At 31.3% G+C, this 16224-nt stretch overlaps 1 protein-coding gene and 1 long non-coding RNA gene across 7 annotated transcripts; both read left to right on the top strand.

Moving 5' to 3' along the window:
- Positions 1 to 4001: 4001 nt before the first annotated feature.
- On the top strand, positions 4002 to 7393 carry LOC139876747 (uncharacterized). 6 transcript variants are annotated; one of them, XR_011768269.1, is made up of 4 exons: positions 4002 to 4251; positions 4782 to 4823; positions 4934 to 5232; positions 5562 to 7393. It is a non-coding gene; the product is annotated as an uncharacterized lncRNA (long non-coding RNA). The 6 variants fall into 6 exon arrangements; XR_011768268.1 differs by having other exon boundaries at positions 4782 to 5232; XR_011768267.1 differs by having other exon boundaries at positions 4002 to 4264; positions 4782 to 5232.
- A 3928-nt stretch (positions 7394 to 11321) lies between these two features.
- Positions 11322 to 14059, top strand: LOC139874633 (uncharacterized). Its single transcript, XM_071862037.1, has 5 exons — positions 11322 to 11611; positions 11655 to 11944; positions 12143 to 12290; positions 12651 to 12734; positions 13936 to 14059. The coding sequence occupies exons 1-5, from the start codon at positions 11322 to 11324 to the stop codon at positions 14057 to 14059; spliced, it is 936 nt and encodes a 311-aa protein (XP_071718138.1).
- Positions 14060 to 16224: the final 2165 nt, after the last annotated feature.

Raw genomic sequence — 16224 nt, 5'->3', positions numbered from 1 at the left:
CTTTCAGGGATTCTATTAGCAAATTGGTGGGAAACGGCTCAACAACTTCTTTCTGGAACGAAATTTGGCTTGGTGATATAGCATTGAAGAACAAGTTTGCGAGACTACATAGATTAGAAACCAACAAAGAGGTAGCGGTCTGTGATAGAGTAACATGGGATGGCACAAAGTGGGTGGGGACATGGGCCTGGTCCAGACCTCCTGTTAGGCGAGCGGCAAGCGAGTTGATCGAATTGAACGGCCTGATCTCAGCAGCTAATTTGGACATTTCACGAGCAGATTCATGGCGGTGGAGACTTGACAAAAGCGGCCTCTTCACTACTAGGAAGCTCTCCTCCTTAATTGATGACAAGTTGTTAAATGCAGGTACATCTTCGGTTGAAACATTGCGAAACAATCTTATACCAAAAAAGGTAGAAGTGTTTATTTGGAGAGCGAGGCAAAAACGGATTCCGGTTTTGACGGAGTTGGATAAGCGTGGTGTGGACCTCCATTCGGTGCGGTGTCAACTTTGCGATGAAGAATTAGAGACGGTGGACCACTCCCTCATTCATTGCAAGCATGTCTACGATGTTTGGGTAAAAGTGTTCGAGTGGTGGGGAATGAATTTGCCGTCTAATATTAGTGCGAATGATATTTTCCTTGGGACTCCAATTCCTTTGATATCGGATTTTGGTAATAAACTTTGGCAATCGGCCTTATGGTCGAGTGGATACCTCATTTGGAATAATCGGAACCAAAAGGTATTCAACAAAAAGGGTTGGACTACACCCGTGGCGTTGTGCGAAATTCAATCTAAATCTTATGAATGGGTTGCGAAAAGGTGCAAAGCGAGGAGTATTGATTGGCATTTGTGGCTTCACAATCCACGCTCTTTGTTAATATAATTGTTACTTAACAACTCGTTAATTAGATTTGCGAACTATGTATTTAGCGTTGCAAATGTAGTATAGATAGTCTTAAGTTAATTTGCGAAAATATGTAACATACCCAGGAACTTGTGCTGGGGACTGTTGTATGATTTATTGAGATATATATATAAACATTCTGCTTTTCAAAAAAAAAAAAAACGTAATACGACACATGAGTATTATGAAAGCATACAAAAACGTTAAAACAATAATTGGAATATGTTTTTTCAAGAGTAGCAATGTTGAAGACTTAAAGATGAGATGATCGAAAAATTTGAGAAATCGAAGACTTATGTGTAGTATATTCACTTAAGTCCCGTAAAAAATTCTTGCATCACAAATCATTTTGTTACAACCTTCCAAAATGTTTTAAGCTTACTGTATTAGCTTTATTCATCGCATCTCCAACATTGATATTTTGTTTCAACAAACACATACAAAATAATCACTTATAACTATTAAGTGTCTCGTATTCAATTAGAATTTTCTCACGGGAGTTGTTTATTGAATATAATTAATAATATAAACTATCTTATTACTATCGTTTATACAATAAAATTTAATTTTATAGTCCCGCGAATTCGCGGGTTATAAACTAGTTTTATAATTCAATTGCCTTACATAAATAGAGGTCGTGTGTATATATATATATATATATATATATATATATATATATATATATATATATATATATATATATATATATATATATATATATATATATATATATAGTAAAACATGTAAATACGCATTGCGGCGGTGAAGTTTTTGCAATAATAATTTGGATTGGTTTATGGAAGGGTATTGTTTAATTATATATGTTATATTAAATATTTGTAAGAAACGGCATGACGTGATTTTTAAATACTCGACAGATCATTTTTGCACAAAACATAATCAATCATCAAGGGTGAAACTTGAACTTTTCGATTAGGAGGGCCAAAAATAAACATTAAAATTTTCTAGTGTAGTACTCCGTACCATACAAAAATAAGCATCATTATAGTCAACTAGAAACGAAGATAAAAATCATTAATATTCGGATCGACGAGTTTTAAACATATCACTGTAAAACATAGAACTCATCACTCATTATCAACACATTTAGCTTATTAGCTACCTATTAATCAATATCCACTTAGAGAAAATTCGCTAATGAGTTTCACAAAAAAAATAAAGCAAATATAATACGTACTGCTAATTTTACTCATTGTTAACTTTACCATAATAGTTAAAGATTTCAAACAAAAGATTTTGAATAACGTAGTTATGATAGAAAATATAAAGAGACAACTATGAATCTATGCCAATGAGGCCTTGCTTCATTGGTATCCATGTTTCATGGATTCGAGAGTGACCCAAGTTCGAGTCTAACAACTAACATTGTTTTAAAAAAAAAAAAAAAAAAAAAAAAAAAAAAAAAACTATGAATCTATGATGATTGATGAACTATAGTTACAGTTCATGCTAACAATTGATTAACAAGCATAAAGATCAAAAATATCAGTTATGATAATAATCATAGCTAACTTACAATGATGATCATATTTTGGGAAGTTGACGAATGACAATGAATACTGATGGTAATTTTGGAAAAGAATGAATTAAAGAAACCATCTAAGCGACAGTTCAATAACTCAAATAAAGAAATAAAATTCTTAAGATGCCTTGAGTTTTTAACATAGCCAAATACACCACATATTTTTTTTCATCCCTTAAATATTACTCGTACTAAACTTATAATATTAATTAAAAAGTTAAGGAGTGTTTGGTCTCAATTAAAGTCCGCCCCTGTTAATCATATTAGCACAAAATGTTTTTTATTATTTGTGATGTGTAGTGTACATCAACTCAATAAGCACCTTCATTATATGTTTATTACAAATTTATGAATTAGTTAGAAGTCCTATTATATTAATTCAAAATAAGTTAAGTGTTACACTATGACTATTTAAGTAGTTCATCTTTGTAAATAAAAGAAGTTAAAGATAGGTGTAAGTTGTTAGATAACACAACCAACCGCAAAAACGAAAGTAGCTACCGCACTTTGTTGCCGACTTATGTTGGTAAGCTTTTATTTTTAACGACAATGACGAAAAACAAAAATCATTTAGCACCTATTTTTTTTCTATCTTTAAGCTTTACTCAACTCGTCAGTTAACATACACTTAGTACCAAACGACAAAGATCATTTAAGAAAGGATATTTTAAATACTATGTATATATTAATTGCGTAGAAACTAAATTTAATTGTACAAAAGAAAAAAAAAGAATAATTTGAAACTTAAAACTTTAACTTAAATGAAACTAAGAAAATAATTTTAAACAAATATGTAAAAAGTGGTGAACGCTCAAATTTCTAATGACAGCCCTAAGGACTGCCTTTAACACATTCAGACACGCATTAAACAGTTGTACAATGAATATAACTACCCACTTCCTGTAAAAAAAACTACCTCCATGTATCACTTATTTATGCATATATTTATTTCTTAATGACAACCCTTAGGGTTGTCATTAGAAAAGTTCAAAAAAAAAAAAAAAAAGGCGTGAACAATACTTGTACTGCCCACACACTCTCGTAAGTAAATAGTATATATGTTAATTAGTTATGCTTAACTAACTAAATAATTTTATGACAAAATAAACCCTTATATTTACATAATTAACCTCTTGCTTTATAATATAAAATTTAAATTTAAGTTAAAATTAAAATTAATTATAATTATTAATTAAATTTAAAACATAAATATCACTTCAGTTCACTATTCACTATATACATTAAATGAGAGTCTCGATTAACTAATAATTATTTTCAAAACCCCCTTAATTACCGTTAGATTAGAAAATTACATCATAATACCCTTTGATCCAACAGTCCTTAATCATCCACTTAAAATATTAGCTAATAAATCATTCTTAATCAAGATTATACCCTTACCCTTAAAAAAAAAAAAAATATATATATATATATATATATATATATATATATATATATATATATATATATATATATATATATATATATATATATATACGCGGACCTTAAATCTTGACTCCGGTTCCTCTCACGTTCGTTCCTTTTACGTTCGGGATAACCTAATCTTTCTTCTCCACAGCGTTCCTTCGATCGATTTGTGCTACAAGCGATTTGTGTGTGCTTCGTGCAATTGTTTCGACCCTTTTAATTCGTCAATTGTTCCAGGTTTAAGTGAAGACGATTGTTTATTTGGGTAAAGGTTAGGGTCTGTGGCGTTAAAACACCAACCGCCGCCATAACGGTTGTGGCCTCTATGACCACCGTTGCCGCCATCTCCGCCGTCACAATCGCTTATACCAAGTAATCAATTACGGTGAACTCCAGTTTCTTATTTTTTTTATATTCAAAAATTCAGTTTCAAAATTCAGGGCAATTGAATTGAAAAAAATGTGTGTAGTCGTAGTCCTCATCTGCATTGTATACGGATCCTATTTTCCCAATTAATAATTTTATTTATTTAAAATTAGTTATTGATGTAGATGAATGTATAATAGAGTATAAGATGGATTGATAACTCAGTGTATTTGCTAAGAAAAGTGAGTAGTTTTAATTGTTAATGTGTTTGTTTTGATGTAATTTCAATGCAACAGTAACACTGATTTGTGTATACTTCCAAATAATATTTATGGATGCATTATGTATAATAAAGTTTTAAGCTTGACCACTCTAAATTCTATGACTTAAGGTTGAATAGTAGTTTAAGATGCAGTGATTCCTGTGAATGTTGAAGTAAGTGCTAATATGAAGTTGCTGAATAACTGGTTGTGGTAAGGTTTTGATTTCATCTATATCAAGGGTTTGGATTTTATTTTTTTGTTTGATTTTTTTAGGAGTACAAAGCCTTCGAGGAATCTAACAAGATCTTGGCATGGGTGATTTACTTGTGTCATTTCTTTTACTTATTCGTTTTGTTCATGATTTCATTGATTGCAAGTTTTGATACTATTTTAGTTTCTAATATCCTTTAAGGTTCGTTTGTCAGTTTTGAGATATGTTTCGGTCTCAAGAAATGCTAATACGAAGTTACTTATTGACTGGTTGAAAATGTTGGAGGTACGTTATTAACTTCTCTTAACACCACAAAGTTATTTGTAAAGACATTCACAACGCGGTTTCCCTTTTCTTTCTTCTTAACATTTCCTCTTTTTTTCTTTCTTTCTTTTTTCCCCTATTCTATAACCTTTTTTCCATGCAGCTCAGCTACTGAAAGGAGAATCTGCCACTCACTGGAACCTCAAGGCTCAATCTGCCCCTCACTGAATTCTTCGACTCCATTGAAGAGTAAGTAGCCAAAGAACCAAGCACTTTTTTTATGTTGAAGAGTAGGTTTAGTGCGATTTATCATTCTGTACCAATTTACATTGTTAAATTATTAGTTTATTACTGTTGCATGAACAATAGTAGTACTATCATTTGGTTATATTTTCTTTATTTTGGGAGTTTTGTCTGACTATAGTTGTTGGATGGAAAATGGTTATGTATTCTTTTACATTAAATATTTTACATTTTACATGATATGTATATGTACATAATAGTAATTTATGCCTTCTTTTAAATATGATGGTTTCAAATACTATAATGCTATTCTTACATAATATCATGTATAGCAGATCGAGTTTAACCGCAAGTTTAACAGCTACTGAAAATAGAGTAGTGTAGCATAAAACGAGCAGTGACCAAAGCAAGCAAGCTTCATATGATGTTTGTGACCATGACGATCTTCGGAAATTAGCAAATTATGCGGTCGATAAACTTGGTTCCATTGACACTTGGGTAAGCAATTACATAGCATATTTTGCATTGGATTTGAATTAGTAAAATGTTATCTGATAGCAAACTCACATTTAAAACAGTCTCCTACATATTATGAGTGCTGAATTTTGAATTTTGAAATTAGTTACTTTCTCTTTGCAAATTAGTCGTAACCCTTTAAACCAGTCTGTAGATAAACAATGCGGGGACAAACAAAGGTTTTAGACCATTGTTACAATTCAGTGATGAAGATATACAACACGTTTTTTTCTGCATATAGTTATATATTATCAGGTAATTGATATCATTCCTCAAGTCGGAGGTTATTTTGTGTTTTTACTTATATATTAATTGTTTATGGTGTTATTTAGGGTTAAGGTTTTGATTTATGGTTTAGGGTTTAGCTTTTAGGATTTACGGTTTAGATTTAGGTTTTAGGGTTTAGATTTAGAGTTTAGATTCAGTTTTTAACACGATTTAGACTTTAGGGTTAGGGTTTAGATTTTATTTTAGGGTTTATGGTGTTTTTTAGTGTTAGGGTTTAGATTGTAGTGTTTGGGGATAGGAGTTATGGTTTAGATTTAGGGTTTGAATTTAGTTTTTAACACGAAAGATTTAGAGTTTAAGGTTAGGGTTTAGAGTCATATTTGCATTGTACACTATATTGGTTATAATACACACTTAAATTAACAAATACATCTCCTAATGAATATACTTTTACAATGATGTATTTATGTTATTAATCAAATCTGTAATCTGTATATTATGATGTCTTTATGATACAATTGTTAATGGTGTTATTTTAAATTTGTATATTATCTGTATATTATGATGTATTTATGCCATTAATTGTTTATCGTGTTATTTAGGGTTTATCGTTATAGCTTTATACGATTTAACAAAAACATATATTTTAAACAATATGTTCTAACAGGACACAAAGTTTACTTACACTAAGTTATATTAACACATGTATACATTGATTCATTTTAGCACACTTAAGGGCTACAGTTAATAAAAATATAATGCCGTTTTTACTCATACATTCAAAGAAGGTAGTTTTGTTGAAGTTAGCAACTTTAATGTCAAAGTTGACGAAGATGAATTCAAACTTGTGGATCACAAATTTAAAATCAGTTTGTTGAAAAAAACTAAAGTGAGAAGGTGCCACCAGTTCACTATTCTGAAAGATATCTTCAACTTCGTTACTTTCAAGGATGTTCAAGAGTGGTTTGTCCCCAAAGAGAACAGTCAAGCCATGGTTTTATGAGTAAAAACCTTAATCTTCAAAAGCCGCAATCAACTAGATCGATTAGATTGTGATTCTGCCGGAGTTAATCGCAAAACGATCCCAACACCCACGTGAATCAGTTAGAGGTAATTGTAATACGATGTAATACTAATTCGATCGATGGTGTTCATTTTCAATACTAAAAGTTATACTTTGTAGCAATCAAATTTTCGATTTCGATTTGACGGAACGTTATCAAGGTGAGATTCGATTTCGATTTGGTTTTGATGGAGAAAAATCAAAGCGATTTTGATAGTAGCAATCATTTTAGCACTGTTTCGATTTTTGTTCAAGAACAATGATTTAAGTTTAGATTTTTGCATCTATCAATTTTTCATATCACTATATGTGCTAAAGCAGTGGATATATGATTAGCACTTATGTAAGTATTTTTGATTATACCAGTATATGTGCTAAATTATTTTTTTCCTGTTCATCGAATTGACCATGTACTTCATACCCTACTTTGTGAATGGTGTACTTTATAGTTTCAAGATGCATTATACGGAGTAGTTTGTTTTATGGTTGTTAAGGCAGGGCGTATGGAATTGCTATATTGAGTATGATTAATGATTATGGGTCTTAAAGTAAGTTATTCGTTTTATTCTTTTTTCTATGAAGTAACATGAAATCGAATTTTAGTCTTTTCTATTTGTATTATTAGAGCGGTCCCAAAGCTTCGTCCATGAGCTCCGCCCACGTCCGCCCAGCCTGGGCGCTGATGGCACGACGGCCACCCAGGTCCCGCCTAGCTCCATCGTCCACCATTTCGTCCATTTTGATCAGAATTGAGGATGCTTTTTTGGTCCATATTATACCGTTAGAAACAAAAAAAAAAAAATAATAATAATAATAAAATTAAATGGGCAACGGCTAGCTTAACGGCTATTTTGATTTTTTGATTTTTCCTTTTTTTACATTATATATATTACTCCCATTCTCATTATTTTTACACACAAACATTGTAGTGACCCGAACTTTTTCATGTTTATATATATTAAATGAAATTGATATTTATATGATTAAGTGTTTCCAACATGTTAAGCAATCAAACTTGTTAAGACGTAATTAATCGAAATAGATTTCATATAGACAATTGACCACCCAAGTTGACCGGTGATTCACGAACGTTAAAACTTGTAAAAACTATATGATGTCATATATATGGATATATATATAGTTAACATGATATTATGATAAGTAAAAATATCATTAAGTATATTAACAATGAACTACATATGTAAAAAAACAAGACTACTAACTTAATGATTTCGAAACGAGACATATATGTAACGATTATCGTTGTAACAACATTTAACTGTATATATATCATACTAAGATATATTAATATATCATAATATCATGATAATGTAATAATTTAACATCTCTTTAGATATAATAAACAATGGGTTATCAACATTTAACAAGATCGTTAATCTAAAGGTTTCAAAACAACACTTACATGTAACGACTAACGATGACTTAACGACTCAGTTAAAATGTATATACATGTAGTGTTTTAATATGTATTCATACACTTTTGAAAGACTTCAAGACACTTATCAAAATACTTCTACTTAACAAAAATGCTTACAATTACATCCTCGTTCAGTTTCATCAACAATTCTACTCGTATGCACCCGTATTCGTACTCGTACAATACACAACTTTTAGATGTATGTACTATTGGTATATACACTCCAATGATCAGCTCTTAGCAGCCCATGTGAGTCACCTAACACATGTGGGAACCCTCATTTGGCAACTAGCATGAAATATCTCATAAAATTACAAAAATATTAGTAATCATTCATGACTTATTTACATGTAAACAAAATTACACATCCTTTATATCTAATCCATATACCAACGACCAAAAACACCTACAAACACTTTCATTCTTCAATTTTCTTCATCTAATTGATCTCTCTCAAGTTCTATCTTCAAGTTCTAAGTGTTCTTCATAAATTCTATAAGTTCTAGTTTCATAAAATCAAGAATACTTCCAAGTTTGCTAGCTTACTTCCAATCTTGCAAATTCACTTTGAGTGATCATCCAACCTCAAGAAATCTTTCTTATTTACAGTAAGACATCTTTCTAATATAAGGTAATACTCATATTCAAATTTTGTTTCAATTTCTATAACTTTAACAATCTTATTTCGAGTGGAAATCTTACTTGAACTTGTTTTCGTGTCATGATTTTGCTTCAAGAACTTTCAAGCCATCCAAGGATCCTTTGAAGCTAGATCTACTTTTCTCATTTCCAGTAGGTTTATCCACAAAACCTGAGGTAGTAATAATGTTCATAACATCATTCGATTCATATATATAAAACTACCTTATTCGAAAGTTTAAACTTGAAATCACTAGAACATAGTTTAGTTAATTCTAAACTTGTTCGCAAACAAAAGTTAATCCTTCTAACTTGACTTTTAAAATCAACTAAACACATGTTCTATATCTATATGATATGCTAACTTAATGATTTAAAACCAGAAAACACGAAAAACACCGTAAAACCGGATATACGCCGTCGTAGTAACACCGTGGGCTGTTTTGGGTTAGTTAATTAAAAACTATGATAAACTTTGATTTAAAAGTTGTTCTTCTGGGAAAATGATTTTTCTTATGAACATGAAACTATATTCAAAAATCATGGTTAAACTCAAAGTGGAAGTATGTTTTTCAAAATGGTCATCAAGACGTCGTTCTTTCGACTGAAATGACTACCTCTTACAAAAACGACTTGTAGCTTATATTTCCGACTATAAACCTATACTTTTTCTGTTTAGATTCATAAAATAGAGTTCAATATGAAACCATAGCAATTTGATTCACTCAAAACGGATTTAAAACGAAGAAGTTATGGGTAAAACAAGATTGGATATTTTTTTGATTGTTGTAGCTACGGGAAATATTGTAACAATTCTATACAAATCATATCCTAGCTAACTTGTTTTGTATTATACATGTATTCTAATATATCATGTAATCTTGAGATACCATAGACACGTATACAAATGTTTTAACATATCATATCGACCCATCTATATATATTATTTGGAACAACCATAGACACTCTATATGCAGTAATGTTGGAGTTAGCTATACAGGGTTGAGGTTGATTCCAAAAATATATATACTTTGAGTTTTGATCTAGCCTGAGACGTGTATACACTGGGTCGTGGATTGGGTCAAGATAATATATATCAATTTATTTTCTGTACATCTAACTATGGACAACTAGTTGTAGGTTACTAACGAGGACAGCTGACTTAAAAAACTTAAAACATTAAAACGTATTAAAAATGTTGTAAATATATTTTGAACATACTTTGATATATATGTACATATTTGTTATAGGTTTGTGAATCGACCAGTGGCCAAGTCTTACTTCCCGACGAAGTAAAAATCTGTGAAAGTGAGTTATAGTCCCACTTTTAAAATCTAATATTTTGGGATGAGAATACATGCAAATTTATAAATGTTTTACGAAATAGACACAAGTAAATGAAACTACTTTATATGGGTGAATGATCGAAGCCGAATATGCCCCTTTTTAGCTTGGTAGCCTAAGAATTTGGGAACAGACCCCCAAATTGACGCGAATCCTAAAGATAGATCTATCAGGCCCAACAAGCCCCATTCTGGAATTTGGAATGCTTTAGTACTTCGAAATTATCATGTCCGATGGGTGTCCCGGAATGATGGGGATATTCTATATGCATCTTGTTAATGTCGGTTACCAGGTGTTCACCGTATGAATGATTTTTTATCTCTATGTATGGGATGTATTGAAATATGAAATCTTGTGGTCTATTATTTCAATTGATAAATATATAGGTTAAACCTATAACTCACCAACATTTTTGTTGACGTTTAAAGCATGTTTATTCTCAGGTGATTATTAAGAGCTTTCGCTGTTGCATACTAAAATAAGGACAAGATTTGGAGTCCATGCTTGTATGATATTATGTAAAAACTGTATTCAAGAAACTTATTTTTGATGTAATATATTCTTATTGTAAACCATTATGTAATGGTCGTGTAAACGGTATATTTTAGATTATCATTATTTGATAATCTACGTAATGTTTTTTAAACCTTTATCGATAAAATAAAGGTTATGGTTGTTTTAAAAATGAATGCAGTCTTTGAAAAACGTCTCATATAGAGGTCAAAACCTCACGACGAAATCAATTAATATGGAACGTTTATAATCAATATGAACGGGACATTTCAAACATATATTTCTTTTTCATTTCCATCACTCTCATTTCATATTTTCTACCCATTCCATCATTTTTACACTCAAATAAACAATATGAGTTCCAATAACACAAATTCCGATCCCGACGTAAATATGGTATTATCGATCACGAATACCACTACGAATCGAGCACTCGAATTAATTGACGCGTTAGATGAACTAAGTGATAACGAAGAAGTTGAACCAATACCACGGGCACCTAGAAGATATTTACATAGAGATCGACACGGCCGTGCAACGGCTTTATGGAATGATTATTTTTCCGACGATCCCACATATCCGGACGATTATTTTCGTAATCGTTTTCGAATGAGCAAACCTCTATTTTTTTCGTATATGTCAAGGTATTTTGAACTTTTCTCAAACTCTGGTTCCTTCGTATTTTAGTTATTTTATTCAAAGACGTGATGCTACCGGATTACTTGGTTTTAATATTGTTCAAAAAGTAACATCCACCATACGTCAACTAGCTTATGTCGCTTCGGCCAATGTTTTTGATGAGTATTTGCATATGTGTGAACATACCTCATATGATTGTTTAAACAACTTCTGCAAATGTGTTTTCCACTTGTACGGACCCGAATATTTGAGAAAACCAAATGCACAAGATGTGCAACGTTTGACCACTAAACATGCTCAAATACATGGTTTTCCGGGGATGTTAGGAAGTATTGATTGTATGCATTGGAGATGGAGAAATTGTCCGGCATGTTGGAAGGGTCATTATACATGAGGTGACCATGGTTACCCGTCAATTATGCTTGAAGCGGTAGCGTCGTACGATGGATGGTTTTGGCACGCTTTTTTTGGAACTGCTGGATCAAACAATGATATCAACGTACTTAATTAATCCGATTTGTTTACCGACTTATTAGCCGGTGAAGCACCACCATATACGTATACGGTTAATGGGTGTACGTTTACTAAGGGTTATTATTTGGAGGATGGAATATACTCGGAATGGTCTACATTAGTTAAGTCGTTCAGAAATTCGATAGACCCGAAACAAAAAAAATTCAAAAGGTATCAAGAATCGGCAAGAAATGATATTGAACAAGCATTTAGAATACTACAAGGCTGATGGCAAATTGTTCAACATCCGGCACGACCGTATTATATCCTCAAAATTAAAATAATTTTGTTAGCATGTGTGATATTAAATAATATGATAATTGAGGACAAAGGCCGTGCATTTTGTGGACTCGAGGATAATTATCGTCCGGTTCGATGAACACCGGGATCATTCCAAGAAAGGGTTGATGCGCATATGCGAGTGGACGCGGAAATAAGAGATGTGGGCTTTCATCGACTACTACGAGATATGCTTGTAGAACCCATATATAATCTTCCACCTAATTATCGCATACGACATAATCATTGCAGGACACAACTTCCTCATGCTGTTGGTGTTGCTTATTTCTCAAAACAGAGAAAGAGAATGTACGTGTTCATGGTTCTACATGTGAGGTACAAAATGTAATTTTTATATTGTCCATTTGTAGCAAATTTAAGCTGGCGCTGGCATATAAAAGAGACAAATATATCTTGCTTTATAAATACATCTATAACACTAATAAATGTTAATCACAGATAATCCTATCCTGACAAGGATTTCAAGAAAAAAAGACCATGGACAATGGGCAAAGGACAGATGAGCATACAATTTTGCGTGCTTGAAAGATATGTTGTTGGATAATATATAATACTTTGGTGAACTAGCTATGTGTAACCTTTACTTTGATAACATCATACTGTAAAATATAAATAGACATGCTTTTACACGTAGGTATTAATTTGGTTTCGTAGATTTTACATGCATTCAAGGATTACGTTAAAATTCTCATTATAGGTGTCAATATGGGGGCCTTTTATAATTAGTCAAGTGGGTAATATAATACGTTAAGATTCTTATTATATGTGTCAATATGGGTGATTTTTTTATTTATATTTTTAAACATTTGAAATGTTATATTATTTATTTGTGTTATCATTGAAAGTAATTTATTACAATATGTAGGTTTTTGGGTTTAGATTTAGGGTTTAGGGTTTAGATTCTATGTTGGGTTTATATTTTAGGGCTTAGAGTTTAGGGTTAGGGTTTAGAGTTTTTAGGGTTTAGGGTTTAGATTTAGGGTCTAGGGTTTAGAGTTTAGGATTAGGGTTTACCGTGTAGGGTTTAGGTTAGGGTTTATGGTTTAGATTTAGGCTTTAGGGTTTCGAATTTAGGTTTAGGGTTTAGGGTTTAGGTTAGGGTTTAGATTCTAGGGTGTAGGGTTTTGGGTTTAGGGTTTATATTTTAGGGCTCAGGGTTTAGGGTTAGGGTTTAGAGTTTTTAGGGGTTAAGTTGGTTTAGGATTTAGATTTAGGGTGTAGGATTTAGAGTTTAGGTTTAGGGTTTTATGTTTAGATTTAGGGTTTAGGATTTACATTTTAGGGTTTAGAGTTTAGGTTTTGGGTTTAGATTTGGGGTTTAGGTTAAGGTTTAGGGTTTAGATTTTAGGGCTTAGGGTTTAGGGTTTAGGGTTTAGGGTTAGAGTTTAGATTTAGTTTTTAAATCAAAGGATTTAGAAGAGTTTGGGGTTTAAGGTGCAGGGTTTAGATTTTAGGGTGTAAGGTTTAGATTTTATGGTAATAGCCAATAATTTTAGTTTGGAGATCTCAATTACAGATTATACATGGAAATAGATTTAGCTAGGGAACTGATCAAGGGGCAATATTGGACTGTACTTCAAGAATTTGATCGGCTACAAATAGAATTAAAAGACGATGTAGTGTTTCAAGGGTGGAGATAAGGGAATATCGAATTCTCACCACTTATAAGTACTCCATATTTAATTACAACTGCTACTCGGGTACCCTTCCTAGCATAGATTCAAACAAATTATGTTACTAGATTCAAACAGATTATGTTTGGCCATCAAATCAACAAGTATGTGAGGAAACTCTTTTAAGAAAAGAAAATACGTGTTTAATGAGAATGCTTATTAATTTGTGTTTATAGGATTATGTGGATAAGTTTATTCATTTGAATAATGTTATTCTTATAACTCAGCCAAAATCCCATTACTAATGTCAGAATTAGTTATCTCTATTGTTATAATGTCTTTTATCATACTACTAGAATAGTCATAAAAAAGTTGAAAAAAAAAAAAACATTGTTGATGATCTTTTAAGTCATTAAGTTACTCATAGTTTTGTTTTTAAACATGATAATGCTAAAAACGAACATATATTTCATAGCATTATCCCTCAAGAAAGACAAGCTTTTAGTTGCAATTGTTCTATTTACAAGTGAAATTCGTTTAAATAATAAAAGGTGAAGACAAAAGACAGATTCGACGATTTGAAGACGCAAACGACCAAAAAGCTAAAAAGTACAAAGTACAATCAAAGTGGTTCAAATTATTGATGATAAACGTCTCAAAATTACAAGAGTACGAGCCGCAAAACGCAAAGTACAAGATATTAAATAGTACGAAAGGACGTTCGAAAATCCGGAACAGGGACCAGAGTCAACTCTCAACGCTCAACGCAACGGACTAAAAATTACAAGTCAACTATGCACATGAATATAATATAATATATAATTAATTCTTAAAAATTATATATATATATATATATTATATTATATATTAAAACCGTCGGCAAGAAGAAAACAAGCAAATGTGAGCTGGATTCCTAGGCCATGCGATCGCATGGCCAGAAGGCACAAATGCCATGCGATCGCATGGAGCAAAAATGTTGGTGACATCCTATAAATTTCGCAGTTTTTGGTCGAATGTAACACACCTTTTTCTCTCTATCACTCTACGATATATATATATATATATATATATATATATATATATATATATATATATATATAATTTATAATTTTAATTTTAATTTTAATTTAATAATAATAAGGGTATGTTAGCAAATGTTGTAAGTGTGTAAGTCGAAATTCTGTCCGTGTAACGTTACGCTATTATTAATCATTGTAAGTTATGTTCAACCTTTTTAAATTAATGACTCGTAGCTAAGTTATTATTATGCTTATTTAAGCCGAAGTAATTGTGATGTTGGGCTAAAATATTAAAGACGGGGTAATTGGGCTTTGTACCATAATTGGGGTTTGAACAAAAGAACGACACTTGTGGAAATTAGACTATGGGCTATTAATGGGCTTTAAATTTGTTTAATTGAATGATAGTTCGTTAATTTAATATAAAGATTTACAATTGGATGTACCTATAAATAACCATATACACTCGATCGGACACGATGGGCGGGATATTTATAAGTACTAATAATCGTTCATTTAACCGAACACAGGAATGGATTAATAGTCAATGGACTTATTAAAACAGGGGTGAATTACGTACAAGGAAAATTGGTGTAATTATAGTTTAAGTCCCCAATTAGTTGGAATATTTGACTTCAGATATAAGGATAATTTGACGAGGACACTCGCACTTTATATTTATGACTGATGAACTGTTATGGACAAAAACCAGATGGACATATTGAATAATCCAGGACAAAGGACAATTAACCCATGGTAATAAACTAAAATTAACACGTCAAACATCATGATTACGGAATTTTAAATAAGCATAATTCCTTTATTTCATATTTCATCGCACTTTTATTTACTGTCATTTTATTTAATTGCACTTTTAATTATTGTACTTTTTAATTATCGCAACTTTATTTATTGTCATTTTATTTATCGCACTTTAATTTAAATCACTTTAATTATCGTTATTTACTTTACGCTTTAAATTAAGTTATATTTATTTTTAATATTTTACATTAGGTTTTAACTTCGACTAAAGTTTTAAAATCGACAAATCGGTCATTAAACGGTAAAAACCCCCTTTTATAATAATAATAATACTACTTATATATATTTATATTTATACAAATATAGTTTTAAAAATATAGCGTTAAACTTGGCTAGCTCCCTGTGGAACGA

This window comes from Rutidosis leptorrhynchoides, chromosome 11 (genome assembly GCF_046630445.1).
Source record: "Rutidosis leptorrhynchoides isolate AG116_Rl617_1_P2 chromosome 11, CSIRO_AGI_Rlap_v1, whole genome shotgun sequence".
NCBI lineage: Eukaryota > Viridiplantae > Streptophyta > Magnoliopsida > Asterales > Asteraceae > Rutidosis > Rutidosis leptorrhynchoides.
Note: the sequence above shows the minus strand (reverse complement) of the source record. Positions and strands in the feature narration are given on the sequence as shown.